General features: G+C 34.6%; 1 protein-coding gene across 4 annotated transcripts in view; it reads right to left on the reverse strand.

The window, feature by feature from the left end:
* Nucleotides 1-2,132: 2,132 nt before the first annotated feature.
* The window catches only part of MRPL3 (mitochondrial ribosomal protein L3), a 39,591-nt gene continuing 18,301 nt past the window's right edge, over nucleotides 2,133-23,422 (reverse strand). The window contains exons 7-11 of one of the 4 annotated variants that reach the window (XM_025448871.3): nucleotides 13,196-13,304; nucleotides 8,405-8,482; nucleotides 6,691-6,768; nucleotides 5,233-5,275; nucleotides 2,444-2,595 (exon numbers count right to left, since the gene is read on the reverse strand). In XM_025448871.3, coding sequence (XP_025304656.1) covers nucleotides 2,582-2,595; nucleotides 5,233-5,275; nucleotides 6,691-6,768; nucleotides 8,405-8,482; nucleotides 13,196-13,304 — 322 coding nt within the window. In that variant the 3' untranslated portion in view covers nucleotides 2,444-2,581. Of the gene's footprint in view, nucleotides 2,596-5,232; nucleotides 5,276-6,690; nucleotides 6,769-8,404; nucleotides 8,483-13,195; nucleotides 13,305-23,422 lie in introns of all 4 variants that reach the window. The other 3 variants (XM_025448869.3, XM_025448872.3, XM_025448870.3) reach the window with 3 other exon arrangements.

The raw sequence follows: 23,422 nt of genomic DNA on the forward strand, positions 1-23,422 counted from the left end.
TAGAAGATGGGGTTCACACTCATTATCCTAAAAGGTGATCAGAAATTTTCTCCTTAAAATTCAAATGCAGAGCCAGTGGCCACTTGGAAGACTCTATAGACAAATGGTGATGGTTCTAGGGTTGGCCCTCTCGTGGAGAGGGCTCCCTGCCTTCTTCAAAACATTGCATGCCCCAGGCAAATGACTGCTAAACAGCTCCTTGGTCTCCGGTCATCTCCTTAACTTCAGGTGCTAGGATTCCTTTCTACCACTGCACTTTATACAGAAATAAGATTTTATGTTCTCCCACCAATAATTGTTCATTTGTCTTACAAGGTAACAACTTAATTTATTATTAGTTTATTAGCAAATTTCAAACATCTCTAAGTTCATTAAAATTCTTCTCCACTATTTCTTTTATATCCTTCAACAAAGTTTTATCGTTTCCGTAAGACCCCAGTGTTTGTTAGACCTTTTACCCCCTAGGTAACTGCTACTGTGAATGATATCCATCCTCCCACAAACACACCCCATAAAATTTCTCAGTTAAATATTGATGTTTATAAATCTTGTTTTTAGTCACCTTTCTGAACTGTCTTCATTGGTTCTGATGCTTTGTCAGTTGGTTGTCTTTAATTTTCTAGGTAGGTATTTCTTACAAATAATATTCTCACTTCCTACTATTTATATCTTTACTTTTTCTTGTCTTAGTAACTGTACTGACAAGGACCTCCAAGAACATTGTTGAACAGCAGTAGTAAAGGGTATCCTTGTTTGATCTCTGATAGGACTGTGTTTAATATCTTATCCCTGAATATGTTCGAGATAATCTTTTAATAAGTCCAGGAATTTCTAGTTTGAGAAGTTATTTCTGTTAATTAAAAAAAAAAAATGGTACAGTTACCAAGACTTACTTCAGTTTAAAACATTTCCTCTTGAGTAACTCATGATTAAAATATATAAAAGACCAATGTTCTACTTTGGTACCCACACAGCTCAAACTGAGTATAACTGTATGTCATATTCTGCTTGTCTATATTGTATTGTCACTGTCCTTTCCCAGCTTCCCACTAATTTTTTTTTAAAGGTTTATTTTAGAGAGAGAGAGAGAGAGAGAGAGAGAGAGAGAGAGAGAGCACCCATGAGCAAGTGAAGGGGGGTGGTGGGCAGAGGGAGAGGGACAAGCAGACACCACGCTGAATGCAGAGCCCAATGCAGGGCTTGATGGCATGACCCTGAGATCATGATCTGAGCCAAAACCAAAAGTCTGACACTCAATTGAGCCACCCAGGCACCCCTTCCCACCTATTCTGGTTTATATTATTCTTTGTGTTTTCCTCTTCGTTTACTTTTTACTGTATGGATTTCCTGTCATTTGCAACAAATCTTAATGGAATTAGGTGAAGAATAAATAAAAACCTTAAAAAAGATGTGACTACATTTGGGTTTAAAACGAAAGAAATAAGCAAAAAAAAAAAAAGTACTGTTGGATTTTCAAAAACAAATCCATTAGCTATCAGGAAATTATATGGAGATCTAACAGTATGATTAATAGGTCTCTTGGGTGACCATATAAATCAAGTCTCAGAAAACATCTGTAGTTAAGTTGGATTCTGTGGGTCCTCAGGAATCTGGTCCAGAGGAAATCTAGTAATTCAAGGAGGCCTGCTTATACCTTCATTGTTAAGCTTGATTATATGATCTAAGTAGCCATTCGTAAGCACATTTAATTTCATACACTGAAGGAAAAGCCAGGGGCCATACACATTTCAGAAATAGATGATTCTCAAGTTTGTTGGCTGTACAATCCCAGGCCATTTCAATCCTTCTAAGAAGGTATCAAGGAAAAACGATTAAACCTATCTATAGTTGAGTGATCAAACTAAAAATATTCTTCCCAACAGAAATATAAACAGGATCCAAAGTTTATAATTTTGTTGTTTTTCCTTTGTCAGGCCTTTAACTATGACAAACATACTTCTGTAATTTAAATAAAAATCTTACTTCATTTCTCTGTTTTAGAGCTCTAAAAACTGCAAGAATGATAACAATGAATTTTAGAAAATGACTTCCTTTTCTGAATAGGTTACACCATAATTCCCGAATGGTTTGCCACTGTTCCACAACCACCCCTTCACAAAGACAGACAAATCTTTAATAAAAGAAGTTTAATTTATAAGCATCTTAAGATAACTTGGTAAAAAAAGAATGAAGCTCACAATTACAAAGATTTTGCTCATATGCAAACTGCCAGTCCATTTAAATTTGGCATAACTGATCTGGTTAATGTGGTAATTTTTTTTTTTAACATAATTTAGTTTAGAGGATGAATGATGTATGTATGCCCTTGACAAAGGGGATAAGTATGGTATTGTGATTAAGAAAATATATTTCCTGGTTATATTATTGTTCTGGCTCTCAAAAGCTCATAAAATAAATTAAAGTTTGCCATGTCCAATGAGGTTAGGTAAATGTAATAGAAGGTGCGCTGGGTTGACACACATTTTCATCATACAAATCTTCTGGTAGTTCTTCTTCATCTCCATCAGGAAAGTATGTAGGGAATGGTAGATTTTTACAGAAGTCCTTATATGCAGGCAGATTAGAATCTCTGATCTGGAGGGAGGAGACAAAGGTCTTATTAATCAATATTACCAATTAAGTTGCTTAAAGTCTGCTTTAATTATTAATAATTAAAGAATATCTATTCCCACAGTTTCTAATGCGAATAACACAATTGTTATATGAGGTAAAAGGAATTCAATGTATTCTTTTTATTCTAATAAATTTAATTAATTCAGTGACAGAAATACAGCCTTCCTCAAGTTAATCATCTACTCATAATAAAATTACTCTGGTTATTAATTTATATCTTATCCATAACTTATAAATCTCTAGAATGGCCCAAAAGGATAAATTGTATTTTACAATTACTAGTTATCAATTGTATCCAAACTATGTACCTAAAGCTATTAGTACCTAATTATTGATTTTATTATCTACTCATTATGTATTTTTATTATTTTATTCTCTACTATAGATTTTTTTTTTGAGTTGCAGTTTAAAAAAATAACACCTAGTATTTTTGTTAGTCTTAAATGAAAAGGGCATATAACCAAAAAATCAAATTTTATTTATTTTTAAAAAGTTTTTATTTATTTATTCATGAGAGACACAGAGAGAGAGATAGAGGGAGAGACACAGGCAGAGGGAGAAGCAGGCTCCATGCAGGGAGCCTGACGTGGGACTCGATCCTGGGCTGAAGGCGGCGCTAAACTGCTGAGCCACCAGGGCTGCCCAACATCAAGTTTTATTAAAGAAATAAACTTACATTTAACAAGTACCACTATCATTGAGAAATTAAGGACAAGATGATATTTAGCAAAAACAGTAACAATCAATCCACAAGCTCTATTAATTCTTTATATTCTAAAATATGCTAATTATATCTGTGAATTCATAAACCAAGGAATAGTTCAGATATTGATATGATCTAAAATGTTGGGCTTTATTTTTGGAAAACATTATTGGATTCCTCAAAGCTTCTGACTCATTCTACGGCTTTCATTCAGGGAGAAATAAAAAAAATTACATGTAATTATACACACAGAGTAAAATAACGCATAATCATTTTGGCAATAAGAAACGAATAATTTGGTTTAAATAAGTACACAGCTGCTAGGAATAGCTAAGTACAGAAAAACATCTATTTTAATCTCTCCCATTAAAATTGTACCAAGAAATTTTTCAGTAAGTTGCTGAGAAGAAATAAACTCGTTTAATTTTTTTTTTCCAATTCACTAATCTTGGGTTGAACTGTAGCTTAAGAAAGTCATTTTCTTACCAATTTAAACTGTCTCAGAACTTAGAACTCAAGATAAAATCCAAGCAAATAAATAACAAAACCAACAACAGCAAAATTTTGTGCTAATTTGATAAATGTGAAAATTTGGTCATAAGTGATCTAATTAGCAAATTCTCAGTTGCTTTTACATTTTGATAGATCTATCATCCCCAAGGAACATTCCAGACAAAAGCACTGCTTACATATTCTAACTGTAAATGCTATAGTACTATATATTCATTGATTTGAAACATAAATGATGACATTTGGTGGCTCTAAAGCTGAGGGCCAAGAACTTGCATCTCATCCTTAACAAATGTGTGAGACTCCATAGTATGTATTTCTGTGCACTTAATCTAACCTCTGGCTTCATTATTTCCCTCCCTTCACCAAAACTCCTTTAATATCCAGCTCATTCTTTTTATATTTCTGTACTGGCAAACCAGTTCAAGTCCTTTGAGGAAAGGTGAGGGGTGGGACACACACACACACACACACAAACTAGGAAATCTAGAATAAACTTAGATTATAAATTAGGATATAGGAATGAGCACACATAAATAATAAAACATACACTACACAATGCTGTAAACAGGTTCTTTCTTTAGGCTCTCTTAATACATTTAGTGAATCCAAACAACGACATAAACACTTAGAGTGATTAAACAGGCTGGTCATCCCTAAGACTATCTTTACTAACTGGAGAACAAAAAAAAGTTATTGGTAGATCTGTAACCTGCAGAGTGCGTGTGTGTGCATGTGCGTGTGCACAAAAGCTCTTATGGGATGAGAGAATGTTAAAGAGGCCATCTATTTGGGCCTCAATCCCCATGGGCAAGGGGGCTCTTTCACTTGCTATGGAATCAGCTGGAAGAATAGAAAAAGTAGAGTGAATATTTTCAAAAAGTGTACCACACTTCTGACGTTTAAAACACAAGCCCACAAAACACTCCCCAGACCCATTCCTTAATGTTTGGGATAGACATTTGTGTAAGGTTACAAAAGACACTTATTTAGACACATTATATTTTAGAGATTTTTTTTTCAATATGAGTTTTTTAAATCAAAATATGTTTCTTGCAAATACATTCATTAGTGTGTTAATAATTCAAAAATTCAAAGTGGACTAGATATTCTTTGATGCTAGTTTCTTGAAATATACTTGGGACTCTTCTTTTGGAACTGCCTTTGGTATACCTTCTCAATGTCTTCAGTAATGGTAAGCCATGATACTTTCAGAGAGTCGAGTTTTGGGAGGCAGTTTTTTGTTGAAGTAGGTGGAAGAGTACCAAATGTTGTTGACTCTAAACTGTTTATAACAACCAGTGAGAATATCACTGTACGTACAGTTTTTCAAGACAGTTGACCTGTTCATCTATAATAGCATCCAAGAAAATGCTGAGGTGTACCTGAGAAGTCATAGCAGCAGTAAGGTTCAGCTGGAAAGCCAGTCTAGAATTGTATATGCAGTAAAATGGGGAGAAAAGGGAGATTTGATAATATTTTGTCAAAATTTAAAAGTTAATCTGCTATACAATATAATTTTATTATGGAAAATAAACATTTCCCTCTTTTCTCTTTTATTAGGTTGTAGTATTAGTAAACATGTATTAAACCTGGAATGTGGAGGGATACATTTAATTATTCAAAAGCCAAAATGTTTTACGAAGTAGAATGATAACCTGCCAGCCTCAGCAACCCGTCATTGTGTATATGACTAGGCCACTTGGAGACTAGGAACCTATTTAAATCTAAAAATATGCGAAGTAAAAAAAACAACAAAGAAAAAAAACAAAAAACCTGCAAAAATTAATAAGATGTATTTTTTAAGAAAAATGAGAATAATCCAGTCAAAAAGTTAACTGCAGAAAGGGAATTTTAATTACTGTAAGATTAAAGTAAGTATATACTTTATGCTAGTAATGGAACCTATTTTAAGAAATGAAAAGAATAAAGACCCAATCTGAAAAATCTGAGATTTAAATTTCAACCTATTTTTGTTGTTACTGTTGGAAAATTAATAAAGAATACATTTCTGGGAACAGCTAGTATCACTTCTACTATAAATTTATTTTCAGAACGGAAGACTCAAAATTCAAAAGTGATTTCTCATGTTGAATTATGTTGGCCTCAATCCCAGGAAGAATATTTATTTTCTATTTTATTTGATAGAAGTAAGACTGTGAGAGTGTAAGAGGTTTTTTTCATATTTATCCTATACATTTGTTTCCTTCTTTTACTTGTTTTTGAACATTAAAATGAACATGTATACTTTTAAGAAAGACACTAAAAAGTATAATCAGAGCAATGCTAACAACAATAAGGAATCCCTCCTTAAAATGTCTACCTTCTACCACCTTTTTAAAAAATTTAATTTTTTAGTAATCTCTATACCCAATGTGGAGCTTGAACTCATGACCCCCAAATCAAGAGTCATGTGCCCTTCCAACTGAGACGGCCAGGGCCCCTTTATCACCTACCTTGTTGATTCTCTCACTGAATTTCCATTTCATGTATTTCTAGTGCCTGTGTCAAACTATTTTTAAAAAAATTAAAAGTTCTTTTTTGGAAAAATATTGATATTTTGGCAATAGTTATCCCATTATCCTTTTTGTATTTCGAAAGAGCCTCTATTTATTGATCCTATCCTTTTTGTAGGTTCGTGATTTTATAAACATCGGTTTTGGCTATTTTGTACAATTTTTTCAGTCAGGTGCTACTGAAAAATGGAAAAAAAAATTTAATTTAGCAGAGAATATAGAAAAACAGCCACTTATTTTCAAGCCACATTTATGGGTGAAAAAAGAATTTATGGCACACATTCATGTATCCAAACAATGGAAAATAAAGACAGTTTACATACATACCTTTACTAAGCAATTTCTATGTCCTGGTACAGAGCCATTTACATAGATTATATTGTTTTTTGTGTTTATTCTCCATACCTAAAGTAAGAAATGAAATCAAATTTTAAGGGTTAAAAACTTGAGAATAAACTTGAATTAAAACAAACAGTATGTTACTAAAAGCTGGGGCTATAAGTAGCCTATGAAGTAATCATCATATTAACCTTCAAAATGCTGAATGAGAATAGTAGGAAAAATTCATATCGTGTGGATGGCTTATAATATAAGATTATAACAGGTATGTCTTATGGAAGTGCTGGCATACTCTCATTTTTAAAGATTTATTTATTTTAGAGAGAGAGAGCATGAATGGGAGGGGCAGAGGAAGAGCAAGAGAGGCTCTCAAGCAGACTCCCCGTTTAGCACAGAGCTGGACTTGGGGCTCGATCCCACAACCCTGACATGATGACTTGAGCTGAAACCAAGAGTCAGATGCTTAACTGACTGTGCCACCAAGGCACCCCACAAACTCTCACTTTAAATATAAATGTGAGTGTAGAATAACCAAGACTGCTTGGATGTCTCAATGGACTCTGTTGGCACCATTAAAAAGTGGAAATTCAATTTTATTTTATTTTTATTTAATACTAGCTTGCTCCAACTAGAAACTGAAGAAGCCACAACCTCTCTGGGTCTGATTTTCAAAATAAGTGTGCTGAGCAGACGGCCCTCATGTGGGTGGCCTTTTATGTGAAGGAAAAAGCTTATACAAATGGGGGAGAATGGTCAAGAAATGGTAGTGAAAGAACAAATCATGTGGGGTGAAAATCAAGTCTGACTCTCATAGCTAAATGTTAAATACTACAGAAATTGAAATATCTCATACATATGCATGTGCAAATACACATGTGAAGAAAATACACACAAACAGGTAAGACTGGGTGATCTCCCATAGACGTAAAAGTAATAGAAGGGAAAAAAAATCTTAGATTTAATTACATAAAATTTAAAAAGCTCTGCTGGTCAAAATTTAAAATAAAATGTATCTAGAATAGAGGCTGGAAGAACATGCACCAAAATGCTAAGTGTTTATTATTGAGAGGAGCTATTTTCTTCTTTGTACTTTCTATACTTTGAAACATAAACATATCCATATACAAATGTTATTTGTCAAATTCCTCACATTAGTGAGGACTGAATTTAACTCCTCCCCCCCTTAAAATATATGTAATTATTTTATAATGATGGATACACACCATAGTTCCTTCTTTAGTACTATCTTTTCCCTCCTGTTTTGATGGTCCCCTCTTTTCTCCTCCACATTCACTTCTATCCACCCACACATTCCACATATAATCCAAAATACTCTGGCATGTAATTCCACTTTTCTCTGTGCTTATATAATGGCACATATAAGCAGGGAGCTTTTGTTCATTCTTTTATAAAAGGAGAGTATTATACATCATGCTCTAGAACTTTTTTCATGCACCCTCTTCTTGTGGAAATCTTCCAGATCAAACAGTAGGTAGGTGCCTTTTTCTTTTCAATGACTACACATTCCATAGCTTGGGCGTTAAAATGAACACACTACCATCGTTATGGCTACAACACACACACATACATTTCAGGTACTGGAACGATTCTCTGCAGACACAAATGCAGTACATCCTCTGGTTCCTTCACATTCAAGTATTAATTTGACTATTCCTAAAAAAGAGCCACTTCAGAAACTTACTTTCAGTCCATACTCTGTCCTATCTTTGTTTCCCATTTGTCCAGGCATTTTAGTTCCAGGCCAGACTCTAGCAACATCCTACATAAGAAAACCAAAATCAGCACTTTTAAGTACTCTCAATTTCCAATAGCACTGATCAAAGCAAAATACAACGTGAGATAGGAGTTATTAAAATGTTTTACTTTTTCCTCATTCTGCTCTGGCCCAAGGAACTACATATGGATTTAGATACAATTATCCCAGAGGATCTCCCTTCTAAATTAGATCAGAGCAACAAAGTAAATACAGACTACAAAACAGATGTAGGCGAAAAACTCAGTAACAACAGAGTAGCAACTGCACTAATACTGGTTGAGAAGTAGAAAAGAAAAATTTTAGGACATAAACACACATCGTAGTATCACCACTCAAAGAACAAACTTGACTGCCTGGTCTGTTTTCATGAATCTTCTGTATTAATTCACTTAATGGACTCCATCTAAATTCCTGCTGCTGTTACTTTCCTTCTCCAGAATGATTAAAGGACAGAGTTAGTTACTAGAATACTGGGTTTGTTTGTCCAGCCCTGGTTGTCTCTGATTCACATAAATCAAACAGCTTCTCATAGTTTCTCTGATTTTGGCTTTGATAATGGATAATACTACATCTAAAGAAGCATATTTGAATTACATCTAAAATGGGAAAGCTTCTCATGACATATGAATTCCTGGAACACAAACACTTCTGTATCACTACTCTGACATTAACAGGCAAAACTCCCAGTGGAAGTAGCTCACCATAGCATTAGAGTTGGTAACCAAGTCAGATTAAAAGACAATTCTGCATGTCATAGACTAAATATCACTCTAATTTATTCTACTAACATAGTCTGTGATAGGCACACCTGGCTTAACATTACATTACTAAAAAAGGACTCTGCCCACCCCAATTAAATTTATATTCTCATTTAAAGTACACCCTCTTAGGATTATAAAAGTATTGACTAATACTTAATGACAGTATTTACAAACACAGAACGGTGCATTTCATGACCATAAACTGGAGTTATAACAACAGGTTCTTCTATATGCCTAATTTTTTAAAAAAAGATTTTATTTATTTATTCATGAGAGACACAGAGAGAGGCAGAGACATAAATAAAAGGGAGAAGTAGGCTCCTCGCAGGGAGCCTGATGCGGGACTTGATCCCCAGAGCAGGATCATGCCCTGAGCTGAAGGCATGATCACCTGAGCTGAAGGCATGATCACCTCAATCCCCAGAGCGGGATCATGCCCTGAGCTGAAGGCATGATCACCTGCTCACCTGCTGAGCCATCCAGGCATCCTTATATGCCTAATTTTTAAGAGAGTTTTATTGAGGTATAATTCACATACATATCTTATTCTTTTTAAAGTATACAATTTAAAGATCTTAGCATATACAAGGATTTGTGTATGACCACAATCTTAGAACGTATCTTTCCATCTAAAACAGAAATTCCAAATCCAGCTCCCCCAGCTCTATGCAACCACTAATCTACTTAACATCTTCACAGATTTGCCGAGGATGGACATTTCATGTAAACGGAAATCATACAATATGTAGTCTGTGACTGACTTCTGCCACTTAGCATGTTTTCAAGGTTTGTCCATGTTGCATGTATCAGTACCTCATTCTACTTTATTGCTAAATAATATTGCATTAATTTGCCACATTTTAATTATCTAATCAGCCAATTCATGAACATTTGGGTCATTTCTATGTTTTGGCTCTTATAAATAATGCTGCTGTGCATGCACAAGTGTTTTGTTCATGTTTTCATTTCTTCTGGGCATACACTTAGGAGTGAATTGCTGGGTCCCATGGTGACTTTACACTTAACATTTCTGGCAACTGACAAACTTTCGCAAGGCAGCTGTTAATCATTTCCACATTCCCATAAACAACGTATGAGGGTTCCAATTTTTCCACATCCCTGCTAACATTTGTTATTATCCATCTATCTTTTAAATTATAGTCATCTCAGTGTGTGTGAAGTGCTACCTTATTGTGGTTTTGATCTGCGTTTCCCGAATGGCTAAAGGTGTTAAGCATTTATTCATATGGTAACTGGCCATTTATATATCTTCTATGGAAAAATATTTAAGTTCTTTGGATTGAATTGGATTATCTTTTTATTTTTTAAGATTTATTTATTTTTGAGAGAGAGAAAATCTCAAGCAGACTCCATGCTGAGCATGGAAGCCAACATAGAGCTCAATCTCAGAACCCTGAGATCATGACCTGAGCCAAAATCAAGAGTCAGACACTTAACCAACTGAACTACCTAGGCGCCCCAATGTGGGTTATCTTTTCATATTCTAGATTACCAACTTTAGCAGATTTATGATTTGCAAATATTTTCTTCCATTCTGTGAGCTGTCTTTTCATTTCCTTGACTGTATTGTTTGCAATAGTTTAAATTTTGATGAAGTCTAAGTTTTCTGTATTTTCTTTGTTACTTGTATTTTTGGTGTCCTATTTAAGGCTTCACTTAAGGTCATGAAGAGTTACTCCTACGTTTTCTTAAGAGACTTTTATAGTTAGCTCTTAAATTTGTGTCTATGATCTACCTAATTTTTATAACAACTTATTTTCATATAATTTATAACTGTGTAATTTCACATTTGTAAAAAAGTTATAAAAATAATACAAAAAACTCTCATACTCTTGACCCAAATTCACCAGGTGTTCACGTTATCCCATTTGTTCTACCATTCACTCTATCTCTATATATGCACATGTTCTTCTGTACTATCTAAAATTTGATGGTAGGCATGATGCTCCTTTACCTGCAAGTATTTCAGTGTACTTCTTAAGAACAAGAATATTCTCTTATATTACCACAGTACAATTATGAAACTCAAAAAATTTCCTATCTAATCTGTAGTTCACATTCTAAATTTTGCGCCAATAATCCCACCCCCGCCACCAAATCCAGGATCCACTTCAGAATTCTACACTATAATTAGCTGTCATGCCTCTTTTGTTTCCTCAAATCTGGAGCAACTCCTCGGCCTTTGTCCTTCACAATCTTGACATTTTTGAAGCCAATTATTTTGTAGCCAATTATTTTGTAGATTATCACTCACTTTGGGTCTAATGCTTTCCCACAATCGGATTCAGGCGATGCATTTTTAGCAGGAATCACCACAGAAGTGATGATGTGTTCTTTTCTGTTCTTTTTGTGTTCACTAGGTTAACCCACTCTACAGGTATTATCTTTACCTTTATAATTAATCCAGGAGTTGTTTTGGGACTCTGTATGTAACTTGTCTTCATCCAGTTTTCACCACTTGTTTCAGGATCCACTGAATTCTTGGCTCAATCAGTTATTCCTTTGATGGTTGTCAATAGTGAAATTCTAACTCCATCATTCCTTCTACATTTATTAGTTAAGATTATACTGCAAAGAGTAGTCCCCTTTCTCCCATTGTTAAACTAAACATTCACTTTATCCATCTGTATCTGAGTGAGATCATCAATTCTAATTTTATTCCATGAATTGTCATTTTTTTTACATTTTTCAAATCAAATTGTTCCAAGTTTTACAAGTGGGAGCTCATTTTAACTAGCTGCTATGTCCTTTTCATGTGCTATCATTTTTAAAGCACTTTCTTTCTTCCTTATTTTAATTTCTAAAGGAATCTTTTTTTTATTGAGGTCTGATTGACATGTAGCATTTTATTAGGGTGTACAAAGTAATGATTTGATATTTGTATATACTGTGAAATGGTCACAATAACTCTAGTTAACATTCATTACCATATGTATTTACAAAAAACTTTTTGCCTTGTGATGAGAACTTTTAAGATCTATTCTCTTAGCAATATTCAAATATGTACTATAGCATTATTAACTATAGTCACCATGCTGTAAATTACATTCCTTGCTTTCTTGAACTAGCTATTTCGGGTTCATCTTGTACTCTTCCTGCCCCATGGATGAAATTCTCCACTTTTCCAAAGGGCCCAAAGTTCCTTTCAGTGGGTCAATGATATTTAGAAACCAAGATCTAGGTAGGCTCTAGGTGTGGCTCGCTGCTATAGATTATCTTTGCTTTTAGGTTCTTTCAGCAGAGAGAGCTAAGGAATAAATATATACACACATATCTATATCTATTTCTCTGTCTTTAAATACATGCATATAATAAACGTATACTGACACCTGCAATCTGAATTCAACACTACAGGGTTTATTCTAATATCCCTCCTTTTCATACCTGAATATCCTTTTCTAGTAGTGAGAAACTTGCTCCCATTATCAATATATTTACTTATCCACTCAATCCTACAACTTACAGAAAATTATTTCAGAATACAAAAGTCCTTCTCCATTTTCAATGCTCTTATTGTTTCCCCATTTCTTCTCTAACTACTTTTCCCTTGCACCATGGTACTGTCCTTGACAATCTTTCCTAACTGTCTGTGTTAAGGCAAAAATGAACCTGTAAAGGAACTGGTGGGCAGATGGAAGGGCATTCTAATCCCCAATTTCTTGCAGCTGAGGGAGACAAAGATGGAAATGAGAAAGTAGGGAGGAAAATACTGAGAATAACTCCTAAACTTACAGTATAGGGGTTATTACTAAATGACTCAAGTCTGGCTCTGGAAAGTAAGTGAGGCCAGGACCCATAAAAATGTGATAAGTAGTGTGATCTACCTGCAGTCAGATTAAAATTATGTGACCTGACCCCAACGACAGACTAAAGCAATCTATATGTAGAAGCTGAATATTTAGTATTAAAAAGGGAACCACTAAGTTATACTTACACCAGTCGAAATAGCTCCAGGTCTCCTGTGGGTTTTTGTTTGACCATGAGTAGCAGGCTGGCCTTTAAATCCCCATCTTTTCATGACACCTTGAAAACCTTTACCAATACTGAACAAGATAAACATTAGAATTTACATAATAAACAGAACACAGAATATTCCCAATTGTGCATTTTCTTAATAGTACGTTAGAGTTTTAACAACGCTACTTACCTAAATACCTAGGAAAAGCTATGCAAGAAAAATTGCAAATGAACATTCCTTTATCTATGTCCTAGTCTGCACCCCTTCCTGGAGCCTCATGCCATATAAAATGATTAATTCAAGATAGTAAGACAAGAGCAAGTTAAGCAAAGCAAGTTCTATCTGAGCAGGAAGTTTTATCATCCTAATCCTGTGAAACAACACCGTAAAAGTGGTGAATTTTTAGAAATTCCCAAGTACTTATAAGCTATGGGGCAGGCAATCATTAAGATCCCCATCTCCTGGTATTCATGCCCTTGTGCCATTACCTCCCCTGGAGTCCGGATGGACCTAGGAACTCATGCCTAAGGAATAAACTATGGCAAAATGATAAGATGTCACTTCTGACATTAGGTTATAAAAAAACCTATGGCTTCCAGCTTGGCACACTCTTCCTTTGAGGCTCTGAAGGAAGTCAATGGCCATTCCTATTGAGTGGAACATGGCACTCTATAGGAATGTCATATGGCAAAGATGTCTCCAGCCAACAGCTGTGGTCCTGAAGCTTGCCAAAGACCACGTTAGTGAGCTTGGAGGCAGTACTCCCCTAGTTGAACTGAGATGACTGGAGCCTTGACTGATGGCCTGACGGCAGTCCTGCGATACCTACAAGCACTCGGTTGAGTTGTACTGGGATTCCTGACCGTGGACACTGTGAGGTAATAAATGTTTATTGTTTTAAGCTGTTATGTTTTGGAGTAATGTGTTAGGTGGCAATAGATAATATAACAATAAATAAAACAATAATAATGCCATAATGCTGGACAAGTTTTATAAGACATCAGAAACATTTTAGTCTCAAGGTTTGAATAGGAAGCTCACAGAAAAATGGAATCAGAGATTAGCAAATTTTTTAAAATCTAGTATTTCAAATTTAAATGAAACCACTCTATTTTCAAATTCCACTAACTGGAGAAACATTCTGTGTACAGGTAGAAAATGGAAAATACTAAGGTTCGAGCATTAATAAAGTTTATCTCTGTCAAATATATCAGTACAAAGATACAATAAAAGGGCTAGAATGAATTGCACAACTGTACTGGACATATTTTTATACTCTTAAGGTAACACCTTAAGATAAAAACAGTATGAACTACATTTAGAACCTAACAGCAGAATTATCAAGTCACACACCAAAAGTTACTTGTATATGAGTAATTTAAATGTAACATACACCATTTTCTTCACATTAATCAACTGAACACGTCACTTATGGTATGCACATAATTATGCTTTGACTCAAAAACTCAAAATAATGCGTATTCCTGGTCAAAGAGCTAAAACAGTAATTTAACATATATTAAATGAAAAACCCACTATAAATTTTGCAAGGAGATTAACATCTAAGAACAGAAACTATGATAATCAAATATTTTACTGAAATTTTGCTTCAAAAACTTAAATATTTCTAGTTAACGCTGAATTTTAGAACACATTTGAAAAATAAAAAGCATGGCAATTTAAAAATAAGAAATAACTACAAAGTTATTTGAGTCTATGGATATTGTCTGGCAAATAACTTTTAAAGATAAAAAGAGAGGGGACTGGCAACACTAATCTAAACTGAACATGTCTTAAAAATACCACATTCTAACACTGGCCATTCTTAGTAGAAAGTGTACTAGCACCTTCTGAGTCCTAAAATTGATTCATCACTTATTTAAAAAGAAGGCGCTAATGTGTGCACCAATAAAACAAATGCCAGGTAAATTACAGAAGATAATTTAGCTCATTTTAAGAGTAAATGCTTATAAGATAAAAGTGGTATCCTGAAAGTGCTAATTATCTGTCAGCTAATTACAGACTGTTTTTCAATCTAGCTCTAGAATGCACCATGTTGTTATATTGTGTACAACGGGAACCTCTTCAATAAATAACCTTTAAACAAAAGGATAAATGCAAATGACATGACAAATTATTGGCTTAATTCAGATTATGGAGAATAGAGAGTGCACCTGTTGATCTACGGGTGGTTCAGGTATCTATTCTGTTCCTCTCCATTGTCACCCAACATGAGAACAAAAACAAAAGCTAAGAAGTGAACTGATCTATACTTAGCATAGCCAGGCACATTTTAAATATAAGGTTTTCACAGGTCACATAAAAGAAAACCTTTATTTTACTAAAAATGATACACAGCACATAATACACATACTTTATCTCTTACCCCTTACCCCTTTTCTGTTGCTGATTTTAGTTAGCAGGAAAAAAATCAAATAAAGGAAAATTCAAGTCATAAAGGACACAATGTGAGAAGTTCCACATTTAGTGAGACAAAACAGAAAATTAGGAAAACATAAAAATATATTTTATTTAGAGCATTTATACTTGATACAAAACCAACAATTCATTTAAAAACTCAGAGATTCTATTTAAATTTAGGAGACTCTACTGCTCTTGTTTCTCAGTCCATTATTCCCTTAGTGTACTTTAAGCTTATGAAGGGCAGGGGATTATTATTTAATCCAACCTAGAAAAGTCCGTGTTATTTTGTTACTGGCTATAGTTGTGTCTTCGGGAGATACCTAATTATTTTCTTTTATTTCGTTCTTTGGTTTCCAAATGTTATGTAATGGGTATGCTTTTTATAAAGTTTAAGAAGATGGTATTAAGGGTGGGAGGAGGTTTAACGGTATGACAGTCATAGGTATCTTACGGAAGAAAATGCATAATTTAATGTTACCAACTGAATTCTAGAAATCTTTCGAGATTACTGCTTGTGAATTTCATTCCCTTACTATACTGCATCAAAAGCACAAATGTATACCAGCAAACATATAGGTTTTAATACAAACTCATCATGTATTTCCCCATTTTGCAGGAGTCCCCTTGACTGCACGATTCTAGATATATTTGTATAGGGGATAAAACAAAATGTCCAAAGATGAGGAGTGCTCTCAATTCCATTCATTCTGAGTCCTTGGAATAACTTGCCCCCAAATTCTCATCATTGAGGCTTTCCCTCAACATGGGCTTCTATCTCTCTCCTTGGTAACCCTCTTTCTCCATTTTGGGAAACAAATTATGCTCCCTTAATTCCGAAATCCAAAGCCTTTTACTAAAATAATTTTTTATTATGGAAATTTAAAAAATACTCAAAAGCAGAGACCTAGTACAATGAATCCCTATGTATCCCACCACCTAAGGTCAAAACATTATCAACTGAAGGCCTATTCTGTTATATCTATTCTCCTCTTCTGCAACTCCAAAGGATTATTTTTAAACAAATTCCAGATATCATACTATTTCATCCCTAAATATTTTAACATGGCTCTCTTTTAAGGATCCTTTTTAAGAACAAAACCGCAATGTCATTATCGTAATCTAAAAAAGTTAGTAATTCTTTAATATTAAATACCTAGTCAGTATGCAAATTTCTAAGGCTTTTAAAAAAAATAGAATAGTCCTCTATCGTTCCTGTTTACCACCCTCCCTCCCACTACTCCCAATAATCATTTCCTCCCTATTTTCCTGCTTCTCTAATGCTCCTTGACATATTGCTTTCCCTTTGCTGCTACTTGAAAAGATGGTCTTAGAGACCTGTTGCTGACCCTCTTTTGGAGAGTTTATATCAGGGGTTGGCAAACTATGGCCTCTAGTGGCCACCTGTTTTATGTAAATAAAGTTTTACTGAAACACAGCCATGCACTTTTATTTACTTATTGCCTATGGTCGGTCCTATGGAGCTATAATGGTAGGGCTGAGTAGTTGCAACAGAGAACATAATGCTTGTAATTCTCAAATGTTTATTATCTGGCCCTTTGAGAAAAAGTCTGCTGACTCTTGAGCCTATTACTAATAAGCTGGAGTTCCACAAACCTGGCCCTCTGGCAAGAATTCTGCTACTATTCCATTCCACAGATGTACTGACTATATCCAACCAGAAGTATCCCAGCCATTCAATTATAATGTTCAGAAACTGAACGTCTCTCTTTAAGCTATCCTCCTTCATAGCCACAAGACTGACATTCCTAACAATTTTTTCACACAAGCTGTGCCTTGCTTTAAAAAGCAAAACAGGAACAACAAAAAGAAGCAAACAAACTAAACCATAACCTTAAGTGGTTCTCAGTAACTTCATTTGCTGGGGCATATAAAGGCCTTTTATAACTGGATCCAGTCTACCTTTCAAACACTGCTCATCACAAGTCCTTGTCACAGCAGATTATTCCGTGAATCCCTAAGTATGCCACTCTCTTTCTTGTCTTTGCTCATTCTGTTCCCGCCTCACACCCCCATCTCATTGCACTGTTTCTCTACTTACCATGAAAAAAGAACTAGAAGTATTTGTTATCAAGTGTCACATCAGCTACAAAATACTTCATTTTCTTTAATAAAAAAGAGTAAGAATCCATACTGCAAGTAGAGATTTTTGTATCAGAACCATTTCTAAATTGAGCTTTAATGTTCTCTCTTTAGCTGATTTATTAAAGCTGTAAAAAGTTCAAGTCACTTGTACATAATGTCTCAGAAAACCAGTAACTGAGTACTGAATGGAAGAGAGGACTCCTGACTTCTCTAGGGATGCCCCAAGATCAGGCTGTATTTTTAAGGAGGTGAGGATGGGAAGATGAAGAAATCGTTGGTTTAGAATCAGCTTCTCTATGGTTAAATGTTATGTATGAATACAGGGAAATGGAGACTCACATCAGGTTCTGGCTAAAATCACGACTGGGCTACTTCTTTATGAAGTTGAACCACTGAGAACAGATTAAGTAAGATGGTATCTTTACTTGTGAAAAAGCAATGTGAAATATAAAGGGATAATGTACAAATCAACAATCAAAAGAATTTCTTTTAGGATATAATTTAACATTACTTTGCTATGTTTTAGAGTCAAACCCCAAAAAGGTTTTTTTTTTTTCCAAAAAGGTTTTAATTAAAAAAACTTTTTTCTAGTAAACAAAAAAGAAAATTTTTACTAAAATAAATTACATGCACATAAAAGGTCCTATTAGCTAATTCACTACCTCCATCAGGATAAGCTTTTAATTTATGATAAATTAATAAGGCACAAATGTTTTAATCTTTAATTATAGCTTCTCATTTCAACAAACTCATGCAGATAGATGTTATCTACCTACGTTCATCTCCACACATTCCAGGGATAAAGCATCTCTCTGAAGACTCCTATAAACTCTGGGAGTCAATTCCTACCCAATTCAGTGCTGTCTAGATCTATTTACATCTAGTGATGTACAGCTCCTGAGCCCATAAATAAGGCATGGTGGAATTTTTCAGTTGCTTTATGTTATATCACATTTAGTTAAAAGCTGGCATGGAATAGCTGTGTGGCTGTTACTCTCTAGAATGAGTTTGTGACAGCATGACCTGAAATGTAGAATGTATCCTGTTTCTGTCTAAAAACCATAAACCTCCTATCAATATCTGGGAACATTTTTATCAACAAATGACTGCTAAGAGTGTACTGCTTATAGCTTCCTGATTTCAAATCTAGCTTATTCAACAGTATAAAGAACCAGATGAACAGGATTCCTTTGAGTCCTCTTATGAAAGGGAGCATTTCCTGGCTGTCCTAATAAATAAACCCAGAAAACCACATTTGCTGTCCTAAGTTAAATGGGCATTTCTCAAAACAGAATGTCAAATAACTATATAATTTTACAATATCAAGGAAGAATGTAATAGTTTTCTACAGGTCTTTAGCCACTTTCTTCAACAGACCAGGAGACCATTTTCTATATATTGTTGAAACTACTATTATGCCTTAGTTCTTCATTAATATAGATAAGAGTGAGCTATGTCATTTCGAAAACTGAGGGATTATTTTTTGTAAATAAATTTTTGGAACAAAAGGAATCTTAGAAACAACACAGTCCCATGCCCTTATAGTAAAGAAAATGAAATCTACACTCAGACAAGTTAAGCCCAAGGACAAATCCCTGGTAAATGGAAGCATCTGGTCATGCTCTCAACCCAGGTCATACTGCCTTTTGGGAAACAGAGGAGAGCAAAAATACAAACATATCCAGCACATCAGAGTAGCAAGAGCTTCATTACTCTGTAAATTCTATATTTAGCAGTAGTATGTAATCTTAAAATTACCCAGAGTGCTTTGCAAAGCTACAACTTTCCTAGACAAGTCAGTCTTAAGAAGGCAATAATTAGATGTATTAGAAAATGCCACAATACAATTCCTAATGACTTCACATTTTTTTCATTTTAAAACATATTTCCTTTTGAAAAAAAGATTTTTCTTTTTAAAATCTGAAACAAGTTGAAAAGTAGTAATATCAACAATAGTGATAGTAGCCAATACTCCTACTAAACATTTAATACATGCCAGGCCTTGAGCTAATAGCTTTCTGTGCATTATCTCATGTTAAAGATGAGCCAACAGAGAGGCTGAGAAAGCTATCTAGGTCACATAGTTACTGAGAAGCAAAGCTTATGCTTTTGGCAATTTCCTAGATTGTCTCATTAGGTCTTAATTTTGCTGGTTTTGAGTTAAAAAATGCTATTTCATAGAGGTAAAGTGAGGCAATCATAGATGACTACTAGATAAATTTTTAAAGCAACAAAATATAACTCTAAAACATCACCCTCACAACTCTTTATCTTGAAATATTCACTGACTAATTTAAGAGGGATTAGTCTTTAAAGAGATTATTCCTTCTAAAGTTTAATCACTCATTTTGAAAACTATTTCACTACTACGCTTAAAAATATACTGCTTTGAATAATAGTAAATAAAGTAACTTACTAAAAATGAGCTAAAATTGAAAATGTACATGGCCAAACAGCAGTTGTATACTGATGGGTAACACATGCCTTGTTTTCCCCTCCTAGAGTTCAGAGCACCCTCTAGAAAGAACAATGGGCTAGTGGAGAAAATTTCTGACAGAATGCAGGACTGGGCACAGAGCCCAAAAGTCTTTGCTCTTTTAAGAATCCATCTGTCATTTTAATCACCTTAAGACTGATGGGCAACCATATTTCTGTACATAATGTGATATTTTAAAGAAAGAACCCAAATTAACCAAATCTCAGTAAATGTCCAAAGGTACTCTACAGTCCTGTAATCTCCCCTACTCCTTTATTTCTACTACCAGGGATAACATCATCAAGGTAAGTGCCATTTTTTTCTATTTTGACACCAAAGGGCAATACGAATTGAAAGACTACTGACAACTTTAAAGTCCTAAGATTATGTCTGAAAATATATGGGTTGTTCTAATTAATTAGCCTAGACTTGTAGACAAGGTTGTTAGATTATCCAGAAAGAAAATTATCTTGTAAGTAGCTGAATAAAGTGTTCCTGACTTCAATCTAGGCTTCAGAATTTCAGTAAATAAGGGTATAAATAAATTACAGACAACCAGAAAAAAAACCTCTAACTTCAGTTATGCCACTGTCATGAAGTCAAAGCTTAATAAAACACTTGGCAGGAAAGTACACCATGCCCACTGTTATGGAGGTATCACCACTGTTGGGGTCCTTCAAGTCCTTTCAGACAAAGACCTAACCAATTTCCCTTAATAATGCAAAATACATTTTACAGTTTTCTTTTATTGTTTGTTTCATTCTTTGCTGGTTTCTTTCCTTTAAAAAAAAAAAGCCCACAAAATATAAAAAGCACCATTAGGATTCACCAGAAAACAATGGGCTATGCTGAAGACAGAATCAACAGTCATACTGTATCTCACCCACTATTTATATATTATCCATAGCTGTTTCTTCCTTAAAACTGAGAGTGAAAGAAAAGGGAGAATGTTAGGCCCCAAAACATCATCTCTTAGAAGTTACAGTCGATTATAACCACCATTACAGAACAAGAATAGAAACTTTAAAAGGGTGCCAGGGCAGGGTGCAAGGAACACATTATGACGCACGCTAGTCTTAAAATTGTATTTAGAGTGAATTATACAAAACCATCAGGTTTCAAAGACAGGGCTTTCATAGCTGTTAAGAGCATAACACAACTAAAAAATTATCCTGCTAGAATAGTTTTATATATTAGATGTAAAAATCTTTCCATTAATCTAAATTGAAATTTAGATTCTCAAACCCACTGGACAAAAAACTATTTCTGGTATAAAAGTAAAAATTAAAATGAACTCTGGTAAATATGTATTTACCTCACATTCCAAAGTGACACTGGTAAATACTTTTCTGTATAGAAAATTACACCTAAATTCAGCACAGGTAAATGCAATGTATCTGTCAATGCAAGCAGATTTCCCAATGCAATTAACAGAGAAACATTTAAAAATTTTAAGAAAATCTTAAAGAAGCAGCTGTTGTTGGTCATTGGTCACTTAAAAAAATGCAGATAATTTCATTCTCAAAGTAAATAGATTCTATTAATACTTTATTTTCTTAAATTATATAGTATTTTGTTTTAAATTTTCTTACTTATTCCTAAAATATATTTAGTTGAGAAATTAAATTTGAAGGCATAAGGTAAAAAAGAACTTAAAATACTCAAAATATAAGTGTACATTTAACAATTATATATAATCATTATAGTACGAGAAAAATGAAGATTTTCAATTAGAATCTAATTTGAGATTTTTCTTTTCTAATGGAAAGATGATGATGAAGCCAAATGATTACTAAAGAGACCAATTTTCAGTTTTATGCTAACTAAAATGTGAGTACTAAATAGGCCTACTTTTATTGACACTGTTACTTGAAACTGGATTAAATTTGCTTGCTTTAAAACAGATATTTCAATGTTATAATTTGAGTACAGGTTTCGGGAAAGGAAGGGATTTGGATTCTAAGTTGGGTAAAGGAGTTGGAAGGAAAGCAGTTCCACTGGTGAGCCCTTGACTAGTCTCTAAGCCAGTGGTTTTCAAAGTGTGTTCCCTGGACTAGCATCATCCACATTAGCTGGGCAGTTGTTAGAAATGTAAATTCTCAGGTGTTACCCCTGATCTACTGAGAAAGAAGATTGGGGGGGAGGGGGTTGTTTCAGAAACCTACTCAAGCAAGACAACCACTGCTCCTGCCTGTAAATCCATATCCCTCATCATTTGACCTATCCAGTCACCATATAGTTTTTTCTAGCAGGATTATTGATCAGGAAGATGGGGCTCAGACATTTCAAAACATGTGAAACAGGGGCTGGAGATGGAGGACAAAGTAGTAAATTATTGGCTGTTAGTGAGCCACAGTAAGGGACTGAGAGTACTCGGGAGTCTATTCCCAAAGATGATGGTTCAATTTACAGTCAACAAGGAAAAGAACATTCTCACTGGCTGTGAAGAACTTCAACTCCCCAAAATGGGATGCATCAGGAAAAGGAGACAGAATTTAAAAAGGAAAAAGCAAAAGCAAATGCATGTGTGTGTTCGCTACAACCTGTGGGCAAAGAGAAGAGGCAGCAGCAACTAGGACTGTATGCAGCTGAGGATCCAATGCTGCCCTGGGAAGGAATTCAAAACAGCTTTCATGAGAAGGACAGAGTCCTACATATTTACAAACACAAACATCTTGAGGCCTTAATAACATGCTAGCTATAAGAGTCACTGGAAATCTTCATCTTTTAAAAAATCAAAGTCACCTGATCTCAGGTAATACCACATAAAAACATGCGTACCAGAATAAAGCACACCCATGTATGGGGCAACTCTCTCCCTGTTACACGGCAAAAGTCAAACAGAACACTGTACTGCAGTCCACACAATAGTGAGGATTTTCTCAAATGAAGGTCCTTCTTTTTACCAAGTTGAATGGCAACTACTTTAAGTCCCAGGGCTAGTTATTTTCCCAGCTCTTATCAGCCACCAGGTCCCAAGGCAGGCACCAGTCTTGTTTTCTAGGTACATGATCTTAAAACTAAAATACTTTCCTTTTCACTTTATAGTCAACAAGAAGGAAGTTTAAGTTAAAAATAACTTTTAAGAAGCCAATGAAACTCAACAGTAGCATATGCAATGAAGGCATTTGCTGAACACATGTATCTAAAAAGCCTGGCTCTAATCCAAGCTAGTCACAAATCCCACCACAAGGGATCTG

This window comes from Canis lupus, chromosome 23 (genome assembly GCF_003254725.2).
Source record: "Canis lupus dingo isolate Sandy chromosome 23, ASM325472v2, whole genome shotgun sequence".
Taxonomy (NCBI): Eukaryota; Metazoa; Chordata; class Mammalia; order Carnivora; family Canidae; genus Canis; species Canis lupus.